The 18,858-nt window shown below is 46.1% G+C and overlaps 1 protein-coding gene across 1 annotated transcript; it reads right to left on the bottom strand.

Annotated features, from left to right (window-relative positions):
* Positions 1 to 1,369: 1,369 nt before the first annotated feature.
* On the bottom strand, positions 1,370 to 17,485 carry LOC143220469 (uncharacterized). Its single transcript, XM_076446106.1, has 10 exons — positions 17,435 to 17,485; positions 17,324 to 17,365; positions 17,165 to 17,228; positions 16,473 to 16,576; positions 16,131 to 16,208; positions 15,218 to 15,428; positions 14,810 to 14,962; positions 3,539 to 3,662; positions 1,773 to 1,987; positions 1,370 to 1,401 (listed from the first exon to the last, which is right to left on the bottom strand). Exons 1-10 carry the CDS (start codon positions 17,483 to 17,485, stop codon positions 1,370 to 1,372), a joined length of 1,074 nt encoding a protein of 357 aa, XP_076302221.1.
* Positions 17,486 to 18,858: the final 1,373 nt, after the last annotated feature.

Below are 18,858 nucleotides of genomic sequence, written 5' to 3'. Positions count from 1 at the left end.
GGGGTTAGGAACTACGCGAGTGAAGTTTTCTTTCACGAATACGCGAAAATTCTTCCTCGAAGGTTTCGCTTGATTTACTGAAAGGTAAATGTTGGAGCGTAGCTCGGCTTTTCCGAGGAATTGGTGGAAGTGGACGATAGCGAGTAATTAACGAATAATCGCAAAGGGTTAAATTCGGGATTAGAAAATAGGAAATACTCCAAGACTCCGCGATGACGATGTACACGAGGAAAATTTTCTTCGATAGATATACGAATCATCTTTCCTCTCGAGTTCCCGAGAATCGTGTGTCAAAGGTTTCGATCGATTCATCGAACGTTAGATATCGGAGAGTAGGCATTTATCCGAGGGAGAGCTACAGTTTCGTCTAGTAATTTGTTCGTCAGCGACTGCGAAGGCTAATATTTCGTACTCAAACTTCTAACTTACACGGAACCTACCCGAATACCTATCAAACTACGCGCTTAATTCGGAAGAATAATCTGAGAAAACGTAATACCAAATTACATTCGATATGCTCCCGACAACTGGGAATCAAACGATCCGTGTATTCACGCTTTCGATCGGCGATTTAAGCCAGTACCCACGAACTCGACGAACCATCCACGGACCCAGAAGCACGTACAAGATCCTTAGTCCTGGATGCAACCACCCGAGCCCTTGCGAGCGAGCAACCGATTCACGTCGAGGGGATCCCGTGCGATGGTGGACAGTGCCGAAAACACGGATGAAAAAAGAGAAGAACGCGAGGGTGAGCGGCGGGCTGCAGCGTAGGGGAGGATGAGCGGGCTTTTTATCCGCGATTTACATGATAAATCTCGTGGTCGGAGGAGGATCGACTCGACATCAAAGTTGGAAGGCCGAGAGTGCAGCGTCGTTTGCGGCGGCCTGGCAAGAGGGAACGGAGGCAGAATGGCGCGCAGGTAGCGCGCAAGAAAGGTCGGTCGGCCCCTCAGATGCTCGCAATTAATAAGAGCTTAATGGGGGCCGATATAGCGCTGCCACGCTCTCGGGGCCCGTGCTTTCTTCGTTGTTCTCCCACCGAAATCATCGATGCCGACGACAAAAAGCAACACCACGGCCGTAAAACATTTCGCTCCGTTCCTCGGCTATACTCCAAGGTGCCCGGGACACGTCACCGCAAAAAGGGCCGCACCGTTTCTCGCAGGCCGGTCGCTGGGTTATATAAGAGAGAGGGAAAGCTCGTTTCTCGCGCCGCGATTAGGAAACGCGGACGAGACAGAGTTCGGAGCTGGTTCGATCTCGGAGGAAATCTTGGAAAACGATGTCTCGGTGGAAGCGAAAGGTGAAACTCGAGTGTACGATTGTTGGACTTTGCTCGCGTTGGTTAACGAGTAGCCGTTAAGGTTCACTCGGAAGAATTTACAAAATTAGGGTTTGCTTGGATATTCGCATAATTTAATCGTTAACCCTCGGCACTGTGAGATTACAAATTACCACCTATTCGAAACTTGTCCCCTAAACGTCGGCGGCTTCTTTAGAATTTTCTACGGAGTTTGAGATACGAAATATAATAGATGCAGCGATGGACTTCTTCTCCCAATTATCAGACTCGTGCCTCGTTATTCGAAAGCTCGGAAAGATAAAGATACCAAATTTTTCGAGTCCCAAAGTATAATAGATACCACCACTACCCGAGCACCGTCGAAGACGTGATATTAGAGGAGAAAGCCAGAGCCCGACTCGCCAACTGGTCCAATTGCCGCGCCCCGTATCGACACGAGATATATGACATTCGTGACTCTACTCACCAGAGAGGGGTGCGTAATAGCCGTGTGGGTAAGAGGGTGCGGAGGAAGCGTCGACGAACGACTGTGACGGCGTGGCCGACGGCCAGTCCTTGTAGGAGGCCGCGGAGTGTGCGTGGTGCGCCGCATGGTGGCCGAGTCCTCGCGCACCACCCAACAGCAGACCGCCGTAACTCGTCACGGTCGCCATGTTATGGTGGTGATACTCGTGCACAGCCCTGCAAAACAGATCGTGGAAATCGTTTTCGGCGCCTTTACATCCTTCGTTTATCGCTTCTAGCGCTAAGGGTAGGACGTCTCGAGGGATGAAGTCTCCGAAGGGACGAGGAAGGGCGGATACGCGGCCGGAACGGAGCGATCGAAAAGAAGGGACGGGAAGGAGGAGAGAAAAAAGGTGGTCGTAGGAGAGACGGAGAGAAAGAGAGAGAGAGAGAGAAAGAATCCTCGATATCGTGCCTCTTCTCAAGAACGGTGACAGACTGGTAATTTATACGGCGGCCGACGCGAGATCAGCGCTAAAGATCTCTGCGGCAGGGGTACCTGCTCCCGACGGTTTTCTGTATTTTTCACGTCTCGTTTTCTCTTTGCCTCCTCTCCTACCTTCTCTCTCTCTCTCTCTCTCCGCCTTTCTCAGTCGCCGTGTCGCTTTTTCTACCGCTCCTCCGATCTACCCCGTACTGCCTCTCGACCCAGCCCTGCGTGCGTCTCTCCTTCCGTCTCTTTCCTTCATTTCTCCCGATTTTTCTCCCATTTTTTCTCCCTTTCTTTCCTCCTCGTCCTTTTTCCATCGAGTTCCCGCTACCTCCCCGCGGCCCGCTGCGACATTCGTCCCCGACGGTTTATCCCGGCAGGCTATCGCGTAATGAGCGTGTCGCGCCTGCCGGAGGCGGATTTTTGGAATGCGTGAAGCGTCGGCCGCATTATCGTTCGTTAATTGAACGGACGACGCTCACGACGATTCCGTCGATTAATCACGAGCTGGTTTCGCGCGTGAACCATCCGCGCGAGCGAGCGTATTTAAAATGGAACACGCCGAGGCGAGATTCGATTGGACGAGATTCTTCGATGGGGTTGGTCTAATTGCGCGCCGTGTTGTTGCTGGTATGTTCTCGTTCATGGGAATTATCGAAGTACGGAGATGAAACGGGGATTCCGATCGAGCTGGATGAGAGAGATTGAGAGGCACTAGATTTTCGTTGGTTTTCACCAGAATCGAGCAAGTCGCGGATGGTTTGATCGGATTTAAACTGCTTCGAACGAGAAGCGTCTTTCTTTCACGCGAGATGGATAAATATCAAGCGTCGGGGGTTGACAAGGCGAAGTCGACAGGTTTTATTAAACCGAGAATTTTGTTACAAAGTATTTAGAAAAAAAAGCTTTGGATAGGGTAGGCTCCGATTTCGTGGTTGAAACTGTGGAATTCGCTCTTGCTTTAATTCAACCCTTTCGCTGTTGTGAGTGTAAATCGTGCGATCAAGGATCTAATCCAAAATCTCGCTGTTTCTCTGATTACTAATTAGTTCCTTTCATTCGTATTGCGATATATTTCAAGCGAATCGCGTGTATCGTTACAAAATAATATTACGAAACAACGAAAGAGTTGAAACAGGAACGGAACTCTAAAGAAAAGACCGATTTTCCGAATATATTCGAGAATAACGTGATTTCAGAGGGTAAAGAAACGTATTAGGGGTTAGGGTTGGGATAGATTTTCCTGTAACGTAGAAATATATTTTAAGGACAGCGCGAGGAATGCCAGGAACGCTCACCTGTGGTGATACTGTGGATAATGCGAATGCCATGGATCCGTTGGACACTCGTAGACTTCACTAGGATGCTGGCTCTTCCAGAAGGAAGGGGGGAAGTTCCTCATGAACATGGGAGAGATATTTTCTACAACAGAACGAAATACTTTTTGTTAGTCCCGCGTGTATTCCACCGAACGAGTATAATCGTGCAATTAAATTACTATCTCAGCCTAATCAACGACCCAACTTCTCCTCATACATAATACCACTAAAGTATCTATTTACTAGATGCTACTTAGACTACTTGAGTTTTCACGAAGCGTTGTAGACTTTCTTAAGCCTAATATCGCAAACGGTGCCCATATCTAACCCCCGATACTCGCGACGAAACAAAAATTTCCCATCGAACGTCGATATAATGATTCCCCGGTGAAAGTCTCTCAAGAAACGAAATTCCAGCGAGTGTCCGGTAGTTCCATGAAATGCCCGAACGAGGATCCCCGAACGATAAGTCAGCAAGTGATCGATCTACGATCGACTATCCCGACCTTGACGGATCATCGGGCCAATCGGCGCAATAATTCCCGTTCGAGAGCTTGGACGTTCCGGCCGGGCAGGAATGTTTATTAAAATATTTGTGTCGTTTCCCACGGGCCAGCACGCGATTCTTTCGAGGGCTCACGATAAACGGGTAGTCGGATCCCACGGGATCGAACCGCGCGACAGAAAGGTACCGCTCGGTTGTTTTACAAGCGACCACTCCAAAGCCAGAAGCTTGTCGTGTATCCTCCCGCGAGTCTCTCCGGGTCCTTGGTCCCGGGATTCCTTTTTCTCTCCAAGCTCTTTCGGCCAATCCAAACACATATTCGAAGGTTGAACCAACGAGGTCGAACCAGCCGACGATTTATGCTTCTAATTCCTCTGCCTCTTCCTCCGTCAGCTCTCCGCCGCGGTGTCCCACGGAAAATCTGTCAAGTGATTTATTCAAAAAATCCCGGCCTCGTCGATCGCTGTTATCTCGGCGAACCTGGCGTCCATTCCTCGCTGTTACGTAAACCAAACGATTCACGATTCGATTCCAATTTTTGAATTTTCTTCCTCGATCACGGAGTCGATTTATGTAATAGTTCTCACTTTTTAGACCTTGGGGTTGATCGATACGGGAGACGAGAGATTCGAGTTTCTTCTCTTTGCTTCTGTATTATGGTATTATTGTATTATAGTAGATATAGTAGGTATTATAGTAGATATTACTACTAAAGCTACCACTTTCGAATGACCGGTGAACGAAGTAATGAAATTATAAACAATGGAGAAATTAGAGATATTGAAAGCTCGATTGAGCGTATACCGTTTGAAAAATTTTTAATGACAGTTTGAAAATCGACCATTTAGGTTACGGTAGGTTTAGTGTCACAGAGGAGGTGTAAGTTTCTCTTGTAGGCAGAATAAACTCGATTGGATGCAGTCGTTTATTGATTAAATTCGGTTTCATCGGATGCTATGAAATTTATCATCATTTGCTCGGGCAACGCGTTAATTATGGAGCTTACTGTTTATGGATCGACAGGGATACATGGTAGCGTAAAAAGTGGCAGGCAGTAAGACTGTTTGATAAAACAGAGGCATGAATTATTCATCGTTGTGTTGCGCAACCTATCAGTACCGGATTGATACATGGCACTCGATGTACAGCAATTTATCTTTAATAGATGACACACACTAACACGCATACCCGTGATAATTAACGAGTCCGAGTTAACAAAACGCCGTATAATCTTTGCATTCGTACAATGAAACGTAGATAGAAAAATGTATCGCTCGTCAAAGTATCGAGTCTCAAAGAGAGAAATGAAGAGTAGCCAGGCGATAGTCGCATAAGATTCTGCAAACACGACTCACGATACGAGACTTGGCCGATTTACCTCAAATATTAATACCTCGTAATTGTTTAAGGAATCAAATCATTTACTTTATAGCAAATCCAAAGTGTTTTCCAAAAAGGAATCCATAATCGAAATTTTTCTGTCACTCTCAGCTTTCGAAAAACGCGAGTTTGGGGTAAAATGAAATATCACGTAAAAAGTAAGAATGTCATAAGCTTCAGTCTTGTCTCGAAAATTAGGTGATGTCCACAGTTATTCGTGCTTCTGAATAATTATAATTTCTCTCCAAAGTTTCGAAATAAGCCGCATTATGCATTTTCTACGCACCGTTCTCGCATTTCTACAAGAAACTCTTTGTCTAACGCGAGTTTCCTACACAGCGTCGTAGAAAGTAAATTTTACAAAAACCACCTAACGGATATCACAGATCAGGGAAAAACTTTACCCGTTTACACGAATTGCATAATTTCTTCGAAGACACGAGGAAATAACTAAACGAGCAAACCAATTAATCTTATGCGATCCAATTAACGGATGAATAACGACATTTCAAGATCGCGACACGTAGCGTTTTTCCATGCAACGGCAGACACAGTGGCAACCTAAAATTAAACGCTTTAGTAACGTATACTTCTTCCAATTAAATCGTACCATAAAGAATTAGGAGCAACTACGAATTCCAAACAATTACCCCGGCATCGGTACACCAAAGAGATAAACCATAATCTCCCGCATCTTGCGCCCATCGTCCCGCTCCTCTTCGTCCTCCTCTTCATCCTCCTTCAGCGCCAATTTCCCCAAGACCTCTCTATTCCCGAATACGACTCGGAATACACCGAAAGATTCGCAAAATTCGCATCCCGCAGTCTGTGAAAGGGTCCAGAGGACGATACTGTAACCCGATTGGGTATCGGGTCGTCCCGGTAACAACTGACCCGCGACACTTTCAGCATAAAGAAGCCATGGAGCCGCATTGTTTCCACGCGTGGAATGCCGGAATGGCGGAGGGGTCGGGGAGGGGGGCTCGTGGCCGACGAAACGCGTAAAATATACTTTCTCGTGGAGAGCGGCGACCAGCCGAGCGGATTGGCCGAGCGGATCGGCCGAGCGGCGCGGCATCATCCTCCTACACAAGTATCAAGAAAGATTGACTAACTATCGCGTTAAATATTGCGATTTGCTTACGAGGGAAGATGCGAGATAGCGGAACGGAAACCGGCCCCCACGTCCTTCGTTCCACGTCCTTCGTCCTTACTCCAACCCCGCGGCCGCTGCCTCGCCATCTTCTGCTACGGCTAGCTCTCTGCCCGACCCGGCTCGCTGTCCTCGCCCGACTGTCCTTTATTTATTAACGCAATTAAAGAAACAGAGTGTCGAGCGTCCACGGCCGGCTTTCTACCGTGCCGATGCCGCGGACCGGCTGCACGCTCGGGGAGACCCAGACTTTCCATTCCTCGCGAACGTCGCACTCGGGATAGTCCCGAGGGTTGTCCATGCCAAATTCGCATAGCGCAAATCAGTCGAGATTATTCTATTCTTTTTCCCAATTTTCCGATTCTTCTCTAGCGCCGCTCGGATAGGTTCGAAGATGAGAGTTTTCACTGCAAGTCTTCGGTAAATGCGGTTCTTTGAATTTCTCGTGTCATCCGGAGTGATTTAGAATTCGAGATTGCCTCGAGGGTTATTACCGAGTTCTTTTTCCGAATTTTACGATTCTTCGATTTTCAACGTCGTTCGGAAAGATTCGAAGATGAGAGAATTTGGTGCGAGGCTTAGATGGACGTGGTATTTTGAATTTTTCGTGTTCATTGGATGTAACAATCGATATCTAATAAACTCTAACGAATAGATAGTATCCATTTTCTTTTTTTTTTTCTCTTTGAATTTTGCGTCGCATTGATAACACGGTGATTGCCAACAAAATTAGTTTTAAGATTTGCCGGTAATGTTAGGTCTGTTATCGACGTATTTCTGTCATATTAGTTAAAATAATTACCCAGTTACTATTAGAAAAATGGAACAAAGAACCTAATCCCATTCTCTCTGTCTCTTAATAAAAATCATTACCAGATCAGAATTAGATGTCAACAGTAAAACTAACGAAACGATGATCCAGCTTCGATAAAACGCATACATAGAATAAAATCGCTCGCGAAGAAGTCTCGACATTTAAAATAGGAAGAGAATTACGCGGTTGCTAAGGGAAAAACGAAAGAAAGAGTTAAAGGAGAAACCTAATCCCATTCTGCCTCGACAAGCTCCGGAGGAGAGTTTGGCGAGAGCCAACCGGTGATCATTAATTTTTTCCAGGTTCATTCATTTTCCCGGGCGAGTTGGCCCGTAATGATTCACTTTCAGCTGTTCACCGAGCAGCTCGACGTCGATCGTTCGCCCACTGGCGCGATAGCCCGATACAAATGTAGTCGGTAAATCTTGGCGGCAGCGGTGTTTCATTTCCGAGGGCCGCGGAAAATAATCGGCTGACACGGCCATGGGGGATGAGCTGCTCGCGCGCGACGTGCTCCTCGGCGTCGACGCGTGGCGTTGGCGCCGCGCCAGAAGGTGCCTCTATAAAGACGTCGCGCGTCGCGGTGCCGCGATTCGTCAAAACGTAACCCACGGCAGATTGATGTGGCGGTGCGACCGGATGGCTCGTTATTCTGATTGCCGAGGAGCTCGCGCACACGGCCACGGCCAAAGAAACCTACTACCCGCCCAGTGACACGGATTCGCACTCGCCGCGGAAACTAATGGCGCGTTCCGGTCTATTTTCGATTTGTAGACCCTCTGTCGATGCCTGGATCCGCGGGTCCGGCTCGCGTCACGCTCTGAATCCGTGTCCGAGGATGTTTCCCATGTCGGTTCGCAAGATCACGCAATAGGAAACGAATAGAACGATAAATGGTGTATTCGTTTGGTTCGTTTGGGATTAACCCTTTCTCGATTCTAAACGATTTTTTCGAGAATATCTAGAACGAATGCCGGCACGGATAAAGTAAACGATTATCGGTTGAAATGAAAATCGTAGAGGAGGAATGGAATTTCTACCCCGCCGATTCGTTTTCGTATTTTCCAGCGTAATTTCGTCGTGGAACTCGCGTTGTGCGTATCAGAGAAGCGTTACGAAGTATACCAGAGAGGTTAATCGTTCTGTAACGTTCGGAGAAAAATAGCTCAAGCCAGCATTTCAAGGACATTCTTAGAAAACGAGGCATCGGCCAAGTAAGATCGAGCTCGCGAGTCGCAAAGGGTTAATAACTGACCGAATTACCTCGGACGGCGCGAAAGCGATCGAGCGTCGAATAGAATCGTGCTGGTCGGGACGTGGACAATTACGGCACGTTAAATTGCGTCGTGTCATAGATTACACGGCAATTTTCATCCGTGTGATCCGCGGCTCGTAGCAAGCGTACGCGCTGAAAAAGCGCGGCCGTAGACCGGCGTCGGTATCGCGGCTAATCTCGCGGCAGCCCCTTTGAAGACGCCACGGCGTCGTGTAAGGGCCATGTCAAGTAATTGCGTCTGTGTTGCGCGGCGGTGGCTGGCGAACGGGGCGTTAATTTGACGCCACCGACTGGAACGACGCGCTCAATTTCCCGAACTCAACGTTACCGCCGTTCCCGACGTCGTATTCTCATCAGGCCGACCGGCATACGCGCCGCGATAAGCCGATCCCCACCGGCGGACGTTCCGAATTAACCCTTTGAACGGAAGTATGCGCGCTGATAAACGCGTGTGATTTTTCAGCTCGCGTCGCGACGGCTCCAGTCGCTCAGACCGCAAGCCGATCCCGACGCTCGTCTATTTCTCGCTTTTCCAAGCATTCTCTTCCTTTTTCCCTCCCTTCTCATTTATGCTCGTCGATAGAGAGACGCCCAGAGGTCTGAGAGATTCGCAGGAGTCGAATATCAGGGCAAGGATTATTATTTCTAGGTCTACATTAACCGCCGTTATGAACGGTTTAAAATAATTCGGACAGGACGATTTATGGTGGAGATCGATTGATAAATCACCTTAGGGAATAATAATTCCTTGATCTGGCGTAGAATTGCGACAATGGAATCTTATATTAACCCTTTGCACTCCGAACAATGTTCGCCGAAGATGTTCTGCCATTTCCAGAGGGAAACGTCAGGGAAACATACATTTCTCAAAAAGTTCTGCTGAAATAAGTTATTTGATATTTTTATTACTATTCTTAATCACTAAATAAACTTCTATGTCTCCTGAGAGGGGACAGCGGAGTGCAAAGGGTTAAATATCGCGACGGTGACAAGGTACCCTGACATTTTGGAAAATGTAATTTCACCGAATCGAAATTAACAGAACGGTTCGGCAATTTAGTAGCTAAATGAATTTTGGATCTATATATTTTTGACCGAATTATATATTACCGTTGTTATTTCACACGTACGATATTCATCTTCTTTCGTTGCAAAATTAAAAAGGTCGTATTCTATGGTGTAAAAAATTCTCTGATACGAACAGTTACATCGCCCAATTAATTCGGCTAACCGAGACTCTACTGTGCATACCTTGTCGATCAAGCCGGGATAAAGTTGCATCGAAGAGTTTTGCGAGTGCAAGTACGCGTGTGTGAAACGTGGTTGTTTATGAAGAGGTAATTAGGAGTGTGCGAGGAAATTGATCTTCGAGTTAGATAATTAACGTTGACTCTTTCGCGAGGAGGTTTATTATTTTGTATGCAGAGTGACAGTAGATTATGTGAGAAAGCTAACTCGTAGGAGAGAAGTTTTTCTGCATTCTAGGAAATGAATATGTAGGATGCGCGTTATCGTATTCGTTAGCTTTGAGATACCGACAGAAAATGAACTATGTTGCAGTTCTTGTTCCACTTAAGTATTACGCCATGCAAGTGGGAATACCTTTTCAATGCTGATTCTATGGAATAATTTAGGTATACTGTACGATCTCGCAATTATCATTCGCGTTTATCGCAATTTATATACCGTCCTAATAATCTACGCTCGGAATTACAAACGGTGCGTTTCAATCCACCAAGCAAAGAAGCTAAAGTTACAAACGAAAAATTCCGTTTAAATTCCTCCTTCGATATTTCGAAAATTCGCATAACGGAAGATACGAAACCAACGCTTCGCGAATACTCGATGATCTTAAATTTCAGCTTTTAAGTTTCCAAAACACGCGTTGGAATGTTTCAAGCGTCTAAAATCCACGATACGGAAAGCTTTCAATTAGCCAAATTTATTTTAACTTTGGAATAACTCTAGTAAACTCTACCACGATCGTTGACAAAAATCCGAATGGATTCTTCGAACGAGACATCGACGCATTCTCTTGGAAAACTGTTGAAACGATGTCGAGTCTTTTTTCCTTAAATATTTCCACTGATCCGGGAAAACGAACGACAACGAGAAATCAGAATAATACCTTCTATAATCCCGACCTGCGCAAGTTCTTTCACTAACGAACCCTTGGGAGATGCACGGAACACCGTTCTCAGGCCTGAGCAACGCAATCAAAGTCAGATTCCGGCGTCGCAGGATCCCTCGAAGGCGGCGTTCGCAAGAAAGCAGGATAATCACGGTCGCGTCGCTTATGCGCCTCGTATCGGCGAGCATTCGAGGGCAAAACGTTTTATCGGCCAGTCGTATCGTTCGCCTCCTTCGATCCTGTCCCCTTAAGCGTGTGCCAGCCGCTCCTGGTACCGGCTGGTAGCCCGCAAAAGCCTACTAGACGCGATTTCTTCCTCGCAAGAAGTCGTTCCCCGGGGAGTGTAACGTGTCACCAATTTCCAGCAACAGTCACGATTTCGAGCGCGGCACGAGAGCCTCGTTCGGTTAATCTTCCACGTCCTTTCCGGCCTCAGCGCAGATACTTGGCCCGCGAGCTTCGTCGCCTATTTGTCCCCTACCAAGCCAGCCGATTACCCTTCTTTTCGCTCATTAGCCGGTGAAATATATTATCTCCGTACACGCGGGGCTAATAACGTCTTCAGCTCCGCTGGCTCCACGCGCTCTTAATTGATAACGCCGAGAGGAATAGCGCGATTAAGGGCCACGCTTTCGCTATGGCCGATCTAGGAGCATGGGAATGGCTTTGATGCACCGGCGAATCGTGTTTAATTTAATGTCCCTTGATAAGTCTCGCGTGATAACGGCACGGTGATATCGTTTTTTCGTTCTCAGAAAACGAGAGCGGCCAGATTGCTTCGCTGTGATCTATAGCGGTGACGATCTTCGATATATTCTACAGTCATCGTCGAAACTTAACGAACAAAGCGAGAATTTGCGAATTTTGCATCGAGCGTAAGTTAAATTTCAATCTTCAAATTCGATTCGCAAATCGGTATCTATTACATAGTTGCTGAATTTTTATTAACGAGCGCGTTTTTCGAAACGGATTGTATAATATACTCGCGATTAATTCATCGACATAGCGGAATAGCGTGTCCACTATCGATCACATTTGTCGGAAATTAATTACCGTTCAAGCAGAACGCGTGTTTCAGATACCATCTATCAAACGATCGATAATTTACCTCCATCCTTCTAACGAGCCAAGGAAACGTTTCTATATAATGCGCAATAATAAACAAGGCAGACTCGGAAAGGAATTTGAAATTTCCACGATACCTTCTCTCCTGGGTGAATATACTCGTTCGAAGAATTCGCAAAGTTTTCTCCTTTGAGAATAAGAAAGGTAGAATTTTTAACAGGTCTGTCTAGTTGCCGGGAATGAAAATTGCGATATTAGCCTGCATCCCTCAGAGTCAAAGTATCATCCTCATTCGCTGAAATTTGTCGAGTCCCAATCTACGCAGGTTCTCGTCAGATTTTTCTTATTTCCCGTTTTGCTTGCAATTACTGGCTGCGCGAGTACTTTTTCGAGGGAAAGGCGAAACAATTGGATTTAATAAGACCGCGATCCGCGGCAATGACGAGAGCCCGGAAGCTCCTAGATGCGACCGCAAACACGTGCCGCAGCGCGTTCACAAACGGTTGCCAACCCTTCTTATCGGCTGCCATTCTCCCTTGATCTTCTCGCGGAGGGTGTCTTTGTTCCCGGTGCAGGCGCGTTCACCGGTAAGAGGTTCGCTCCTTGTACGTATGTTAGCCGGCATACCGCGGCTAAAACTGTCTTCTCCGGCTCCGTCTCCTCATCCCGCGATCCCGGTCCTCTTCCTCTCCCTCTCGCGCTCTCCTTCTTCACCCCCTGTACACGCTTCGCTCTCGGGCCCTCCCCGAGTCAGCGTGCATCTCGTAGCCGGCAGCAGAAGCTCTTAATTTACCTTTCCGACGCGGTGAAACAGTGCTGCCGATGGAACTCTGCGACCACGCAGAGGGGATGAAGCAGAGGAGGCACGGGAGGAAGCACGGAGAGAGAAGGCTGAGAGAGGCACGGAGAGAGGAGGCAGAGAGAGGCGCACGGCACATAACAATTAGGTCGTGTTGTCTTGAATTCTAAGCAGGCTAGTGAACCGATCGTCAGCACTGCCGCGAGATAAATGCGGCCTTAAACGATACCGATATAGACGGGCTGCTACGCCGATCGCTTGCCAAACTCCACCGCCGCAACCCCCAACCCCGACGCTCGGCCTTTCTCGTTAGCCGGCTCCTTTCTTTCGCCAGCTTTCGGCCCTTCAGCCCGGATCATTCGCGTCCTCCTCCGGCTATCTGGCCAGTTCCGCTCCTTTTCTGGAACATATGAATGTTTGCTTCGTGGCTCTCCCTTTTCGCGTCGCCGATATCCTCGCGTTGTATTTTTGCCACGCGCATTTGCCTCTCTGCATTCTAATGGCCGGTTTCTTTCCACCGAGTCCGGCCAAGTTGCTTTATTTTCGCCAAGTACGTTCTCGCTTTTGCCCGATATAGGTGGCGGGTCGCTCGGTTTTGCGTTCGAGGGATGCAGCCGGACGCGGGACGATCGTTTTATACCGCTGATTCCATTCGCGTGTTACACGATCGAAGAATCGAGTCCAGAGTTTCTTCTCGACGACCATTTTTCTCCTATTTATAATCCTCGAGTTTGTTCAATGTCAGATCGAGCGTATGGGTGTGTATGGAAAAATTAGGATTGCGTAGAATCGCGAGGATGTTGAAAATATCCGAACCTAACCCAAACTGCTCGATTTTTGTCTACACCATTCCTTTGTGATAATAACTTTGCGACATAGAAACGAGTATGTGTACTGTATCAAAATTTGAGGCAAGATTCTATTCGCTATCGCTGAGAGAATCATACTTTCTAATTACTCGCGCGAAGAAATTTTCTTCTCAAAATTTGGCTCGTTTGGCGAGAAAACGAATCGCATAAGGAGAGATTGAAATTTTCCAGGTATACCTATCCTATGATATTTTCATCGCCGTGGAGTAAACCTTCCGCGGGCTACAGTTCGAATTTACGTTTATCATCGTTCATAACTTCGGAAATTCGTACTTATGCCCGTCGCTTGCTTTAACTCGGCAAACCACGGACCTCGGAATTCTTCCGCTGCTTCTTCACCCTGTTCCATTTCCATCTGTTATTTTTTTTCTCGCCCTCGCTTCCTCTGTTCGCGGCGGAACTTCCACTCCTTCTTCTTCGTCTCCTTCCACGGCCGACAGCGAGGGCTTTAAGTCCCCAAGTACGACGACGGTACAATTGTTACGAGGCTTGTTAGCGTTGTCGCGGCCTAATGGCGCACTTTATTATCGGTCTCCGCTGGGACCGCGTTGCATCCTCGCTGGATGCGTTTAAATCACCGCCCTTTGATGCATTAGTCCCGGTCCCGACTCGCGTCGTCCAATCTTCGACTCGCGTGGTTCGATGACGTCGAAGCGTCGAAACGAGTTCGTAATTGGAACGAATCGCAAGCGAGCATTCATCCTCGCAGCCGTGATGTCGGCTCCTTCCAATTCTCCTTACACAGCTTTCTCTTTCTCCATTCGTCCTTTAATAATTACGTATTTCACGGCGTCACGCGTGGTGAACGATTATCGACCAATTCGTTGTTTCAAACTTCGGCTAGATTAGGATTATGTAACCCTCGATAAGCTAGAGTAAACCGAGGTCGCTCGATTTCCGATTGGTTTCCTCTCAAACACGCGTATAAAAGAACTTATCGAAATCACGATGATTTAAAGCCGATATATTTGAAGATGTCGTGAGAATTTTTCCAGAACCTTTACGCGGGACGTTTAATTTTAGTGCTACGATCTTTTAGTTAGAGCATGGTCCAATTTTATATATAAAATACGAAATAAAAATATAAACATTCCTTTTTGCCCATCTATCAACTATCGCTTATGTTAGGTATATTACGCGTGGCTCAAGAGAGATAAAAGATTGGACACCTCTAATCTAGAGTAATTTTTGCACACTAGGTGGTTCTGGTGAAATATTTTTTCGAATACAATTGAAATATGATAGCGTAGCGACTCACCCTTCGGTTTGTCGTGCGCCAATGCTCTTTGAAAATGTTCCTCCACTTCGGACGCAGCATCCCCTCGGTAATGAGTGAAGATCACGCAATTTGTGCTCAGGTATTGCGCTATGCTCTCGCCATCGTCTGAGTCCTCCGCTGCGGTACCAGTACCTACGGCTATAAGCCAGTTAGAAGACGCAAATTGGTCAGAATCGAGTAGTATCCGATACTACTCCGACTATAAATTTACCGATCTAACGTTAACGCGCTACAGACAGTATAATCTCGAACGAATTTTGGAAATTTATCGCGAAATCTTATAACCAAACGTGAAAGTTCAATTGAAATATCGTCTACTTCGAAGGAAGGAATCGAAATTGACGGTTACGTTTCAATTGAAGGAAGAACGAAAATTCTCCAACTCACCGTCCGTCGATCTGTCGTCGTCTAACGTTCTCGAGGGTTGCGAAGTGGTGGACGCAACGGGTGGTCGTGGTTGAGGGGTTGGCCTTGGTGACGCTGGACTCGGTGCTGAACCGACGGAACCTGCGCTGCTGAGCTGCCCTTGAGGAACACTTCCGGTAACTCGACAAACCTCGTGAACCGCCGCCCCAAGTGATCCTTGATGAACATTCAACTGAAACAAAAATATCGCGTTAGTTACGAAATATTCAGAAATTCACATTTTACGAGCTTCTGTATTTATTAAAAATGTCTAGAAATTCGATAGGAAAGAAATCGATTCTGTATTCGATTACGTTTCGTCAAGACAATCATCTCTACGATGAAGGAACAAAAAGGATTTTGCCACGTAACGAGAATTTCTTTTTTTGTGTGAATTTAATTTTAAACGTTTCTTCTAGATATTTTATATATAGGTAAATTTAAAATCTAAGCGGTAGTTTTGAAAAGAAATCGAATTAATTTAATCATGGGATTTGGGGTTTTACGAAGATGAGATATAACGCGATGGAATCAGTTGAAATAGAGTAGAATTATTTATATAGATTTATATGAATGTAGGGATAATGTATTAAATTTCTGGAAGTATCTTAATCCCTTGTCCCACCATTTAAATTCGCGTGTCATAGTCAACAGCAACGTTGCGACGTTAAAATTAATCTTCAAATAAATCCTTAAAGTTTAATCGCTCTTTGTTAATTAACACGTCAGTTAATTCCTTTTACTCGATGCAAATCCGCTTACTTCGGGAATTATTAAATATAACTGGTTAACATACCGTGAAAAATTCATAGAAGAATCCTTAAACACGTGAACTACGATTCTGTTTCGCCATGTCAACAAAGTCGGGCTCACGTCGAGTCATTTCCATCCGAACGCGTTGAAGAATAACAAGTAACTGAGCTGACATCATCGCATCATTCCTCTGACTGAGGGAAACATCAACGAAAATTAACTGCGAATCGATTTCCTGACCACGTTTCTTAATATAGACGAAGGGATTAAGAATTCGAATTTTCCGGCGAGTATTTTCAGACGTTCCATCATTGCTCTTCCACCTTCAGATGCGTTTCAATAAGTCCGATAAGCGAACTCTTGATAGAGATTATTAACAACTCGGTGTTTACACACGCGATGATTAAGATAGTCACGGTTTGAGCAGAATTCGTGTCACTGCTTTCGTGTATCTCGATAAATTTCGCAACATCCTTTCACTCACTGGATTTTCACACGCTTCTGCCATCGCGTGCGCATTGTACGAACCTTCGTGATATTTGTAATTATCAGAGTTCTCCACGATCTTATATGGACATCTGATTATTTCTGTATTTATGCAACTCGTTTGTCCGAGCTATTGAACATCGTGGAAAAATTTTTCATTTTCTTCCCCTTGAATTTAATATAAATATTTCAAATTCCATTTCATTGTTTTCTCTCTCGGTTATACTTTAATTAGATAACTTTCATTGTCCTTTTGTCCAGACAAATTCATATTCCTTTAACAGAGATCGACGAATGAATTTTAATACTTATTCAGATTTAGTAAATGCAGCACATGAAGTAACGCTATCGAAGGAAATTATCCAGAAAATCAATTACGAGTTATATGTTGGAAAATTTTCTATCTATATCCGTCCGTGGCTCGCAGACTCTCTGAAACTCCACCTCGGGATCCCTGTTTCTATTATAATCCATTATATTCTATTCGACCAACCATTTCATATCAATCTACCACTACATATTGCCATATTATCGTTCCTCTCAAGGATTCGCAGAAATATAATAGACCCAAGAACCCACGAGAATCTGAATAAGTATCAATCATGAAAGTAATCAACCCCCAAGGATTCAACTCGATCCACCGCTCCATATCATCAAATATTTCCAACTATCGCAAGACCTCGGTATAACCACATATATTGTCATCCATCTGAAGGATCGCTAAAATATCACAGACCCAAGAACGTACGAGAATCTGAATAAGTATCAATCAATGAAAGTAATCAATCTCCAAGTATTCAACTGGATCCATTGCTCTATATCATCAAATATTTCCAACTATCGTAAGACCTCGGTACAACCGCATATATTGTCATCCATCTCGAGGATTCGCTGAAATATCACAGACCCAAGAACCCACGAGAATCAGCGCAAGTATCCAACGCGACAACGTCGACTAACAAAACAGATCAACCCCCAAGGATTCTGCTCGAGCCATCGTTCCGTATCCATATCATCCTATCATCGGACATTTCATCAGCGATCGTCATCTGCAACCATCGCAAGACCTCGCACAGCCACATCGGCGTCCCAGCCGAGGATTCGTCAAAATATCATAGGCCCAGGAGGACCGCGAGCAACGAAATGCCCGTGGGCGAAACGCTTCGACATCCGGCAGCAACGGCGCGGACAATTCCAGGGATTTTACCACCCTCCGACTCATCCCTTCCCACCCTCTCTAACCAGTCTGTCTGCCAGTCACTCGGCGAATCCGCCAAGCGAACGCGTCGTCGTCTCGGTTGACGTTTAGTAGGTAAATCGTACGACGTGCTTAGAAGAGGGGTCGCCTCCATTGAGCACATACCGACGCCAGGCGTCGGCGTCCATTGTGCCCCCCACCAGGCAAGGCAGACTGCAAATAGCGCGAGAGCTATGCTATGCGCACTGGCATCGTCACGGCCGGTCGCAATGAGACCAAATAGGACGTAATGCTCGCTATTCATTAGATCCTACGGATGCAAATGCCACGCTGGGTCATGGCATTCTGCTCGAATTTTTTCCACCCGCGCCGAACTCCATCAATACGATCGCGCACGCGACACGGCAAGCCAACTATTCGGCCACGACGGATCGAAAGATGGCAGTCGCTTGAGCGTCGGGACGCCCAGGCGATGCTCGATCGAGACATTCCTTCTGTTCAGTGGATCCAATCGATTCACCCTGGTTTCACCTGTTTTCTTCACGGTTCTTGCGGAATTTCATTGAAGTGTTATCAATCGAGATGGTTTCTCACGGATCATAACGGTCTATCTAATTTTGTTTCGAAAATATCGACGCTATTTCTTAGCCAATCCAATATTTTCAAAGCTTTCGAGATCGTTGGAAAATTTATTCGCGATGTGGATTGGGATGATTAATAATGTTGTTAATTTTTTAAATACGGTAGTATTTATATTCGATTCTTTTTTAAGATTAATTTAATTTCCAGATTTTGGATAAAACCAGTTAACCTCGGAGAGAGGTTGTTGTTAACGAACAACGATTACCAGAATTACGATGTGTACCTCGTCGATCAACGATTGACACACGGCTCGCGTTGATTTTCGCTAATTTCCCATCGGAAGCTAAAGGTCAGGATCGATTAGTCCCGCGATTGAAATTCAACCCCACGAAGGAACGGGTGCTCTAATAACGAGATTCGCATTGAGCGGTTTAACCCACTTCGTCCCACGGATTCGCGAGTGTTCTCGGGGACGAATTACGCAACGAACGATCCCCGGATCGTGTCACGTTCCATCGGATGACCCAGAAGAAAACGAACCGCGATTCCTCGAAACCGAAGTCCGGCCGACAGGCAACCCTAACGACTCAATCTCCCCGGCCAA

This window comes from Lasioglossum baleicum, unplaced genomic scaffold (assembly GCF_051020765.1).
Source record: "Lasioglossum baleicum unplaced genomic scaffold, iyLasBale1 scaffold1022, whole genome shotgun sequence".
Lineage (NCBI taxonomy): Eukaryota > Metazoa > Arthropoda > Insecta > Hymenoptera > Halictidae > Lasioglossum > Lasioglossum baleicum.
The sequence above is the reverse complement of the archived record's forward strand: the minus strand, read 5'-3'. Positions and strand labels throughout refer to the sequence as shown.

Excerpts from the sequence above, each read along its gene's own strand:
- LOC143220469 (XM_076446106.1), bottom strand. The coding sequence starts at position 17,485 with ATGGATACGGAACGATGGCTCGAGCAGAATCCTTGGGGGTTGATCTGT. Across the intron at positions 16,577-17,164 it reads GATGGATGACAATATATGTG|AAATAATCAGATGTCCATAT; the intron begins GTTATACCGAGG and ends GCATAAATACAG. Across the intron at positions 3,663-14,809 it reads GGCGCACGACAAACCGAAGG|AAAATATCTCTCCCATGTTC; the intron begins GTGAGTCGCTAC and ends GTTCTGTTGTAG.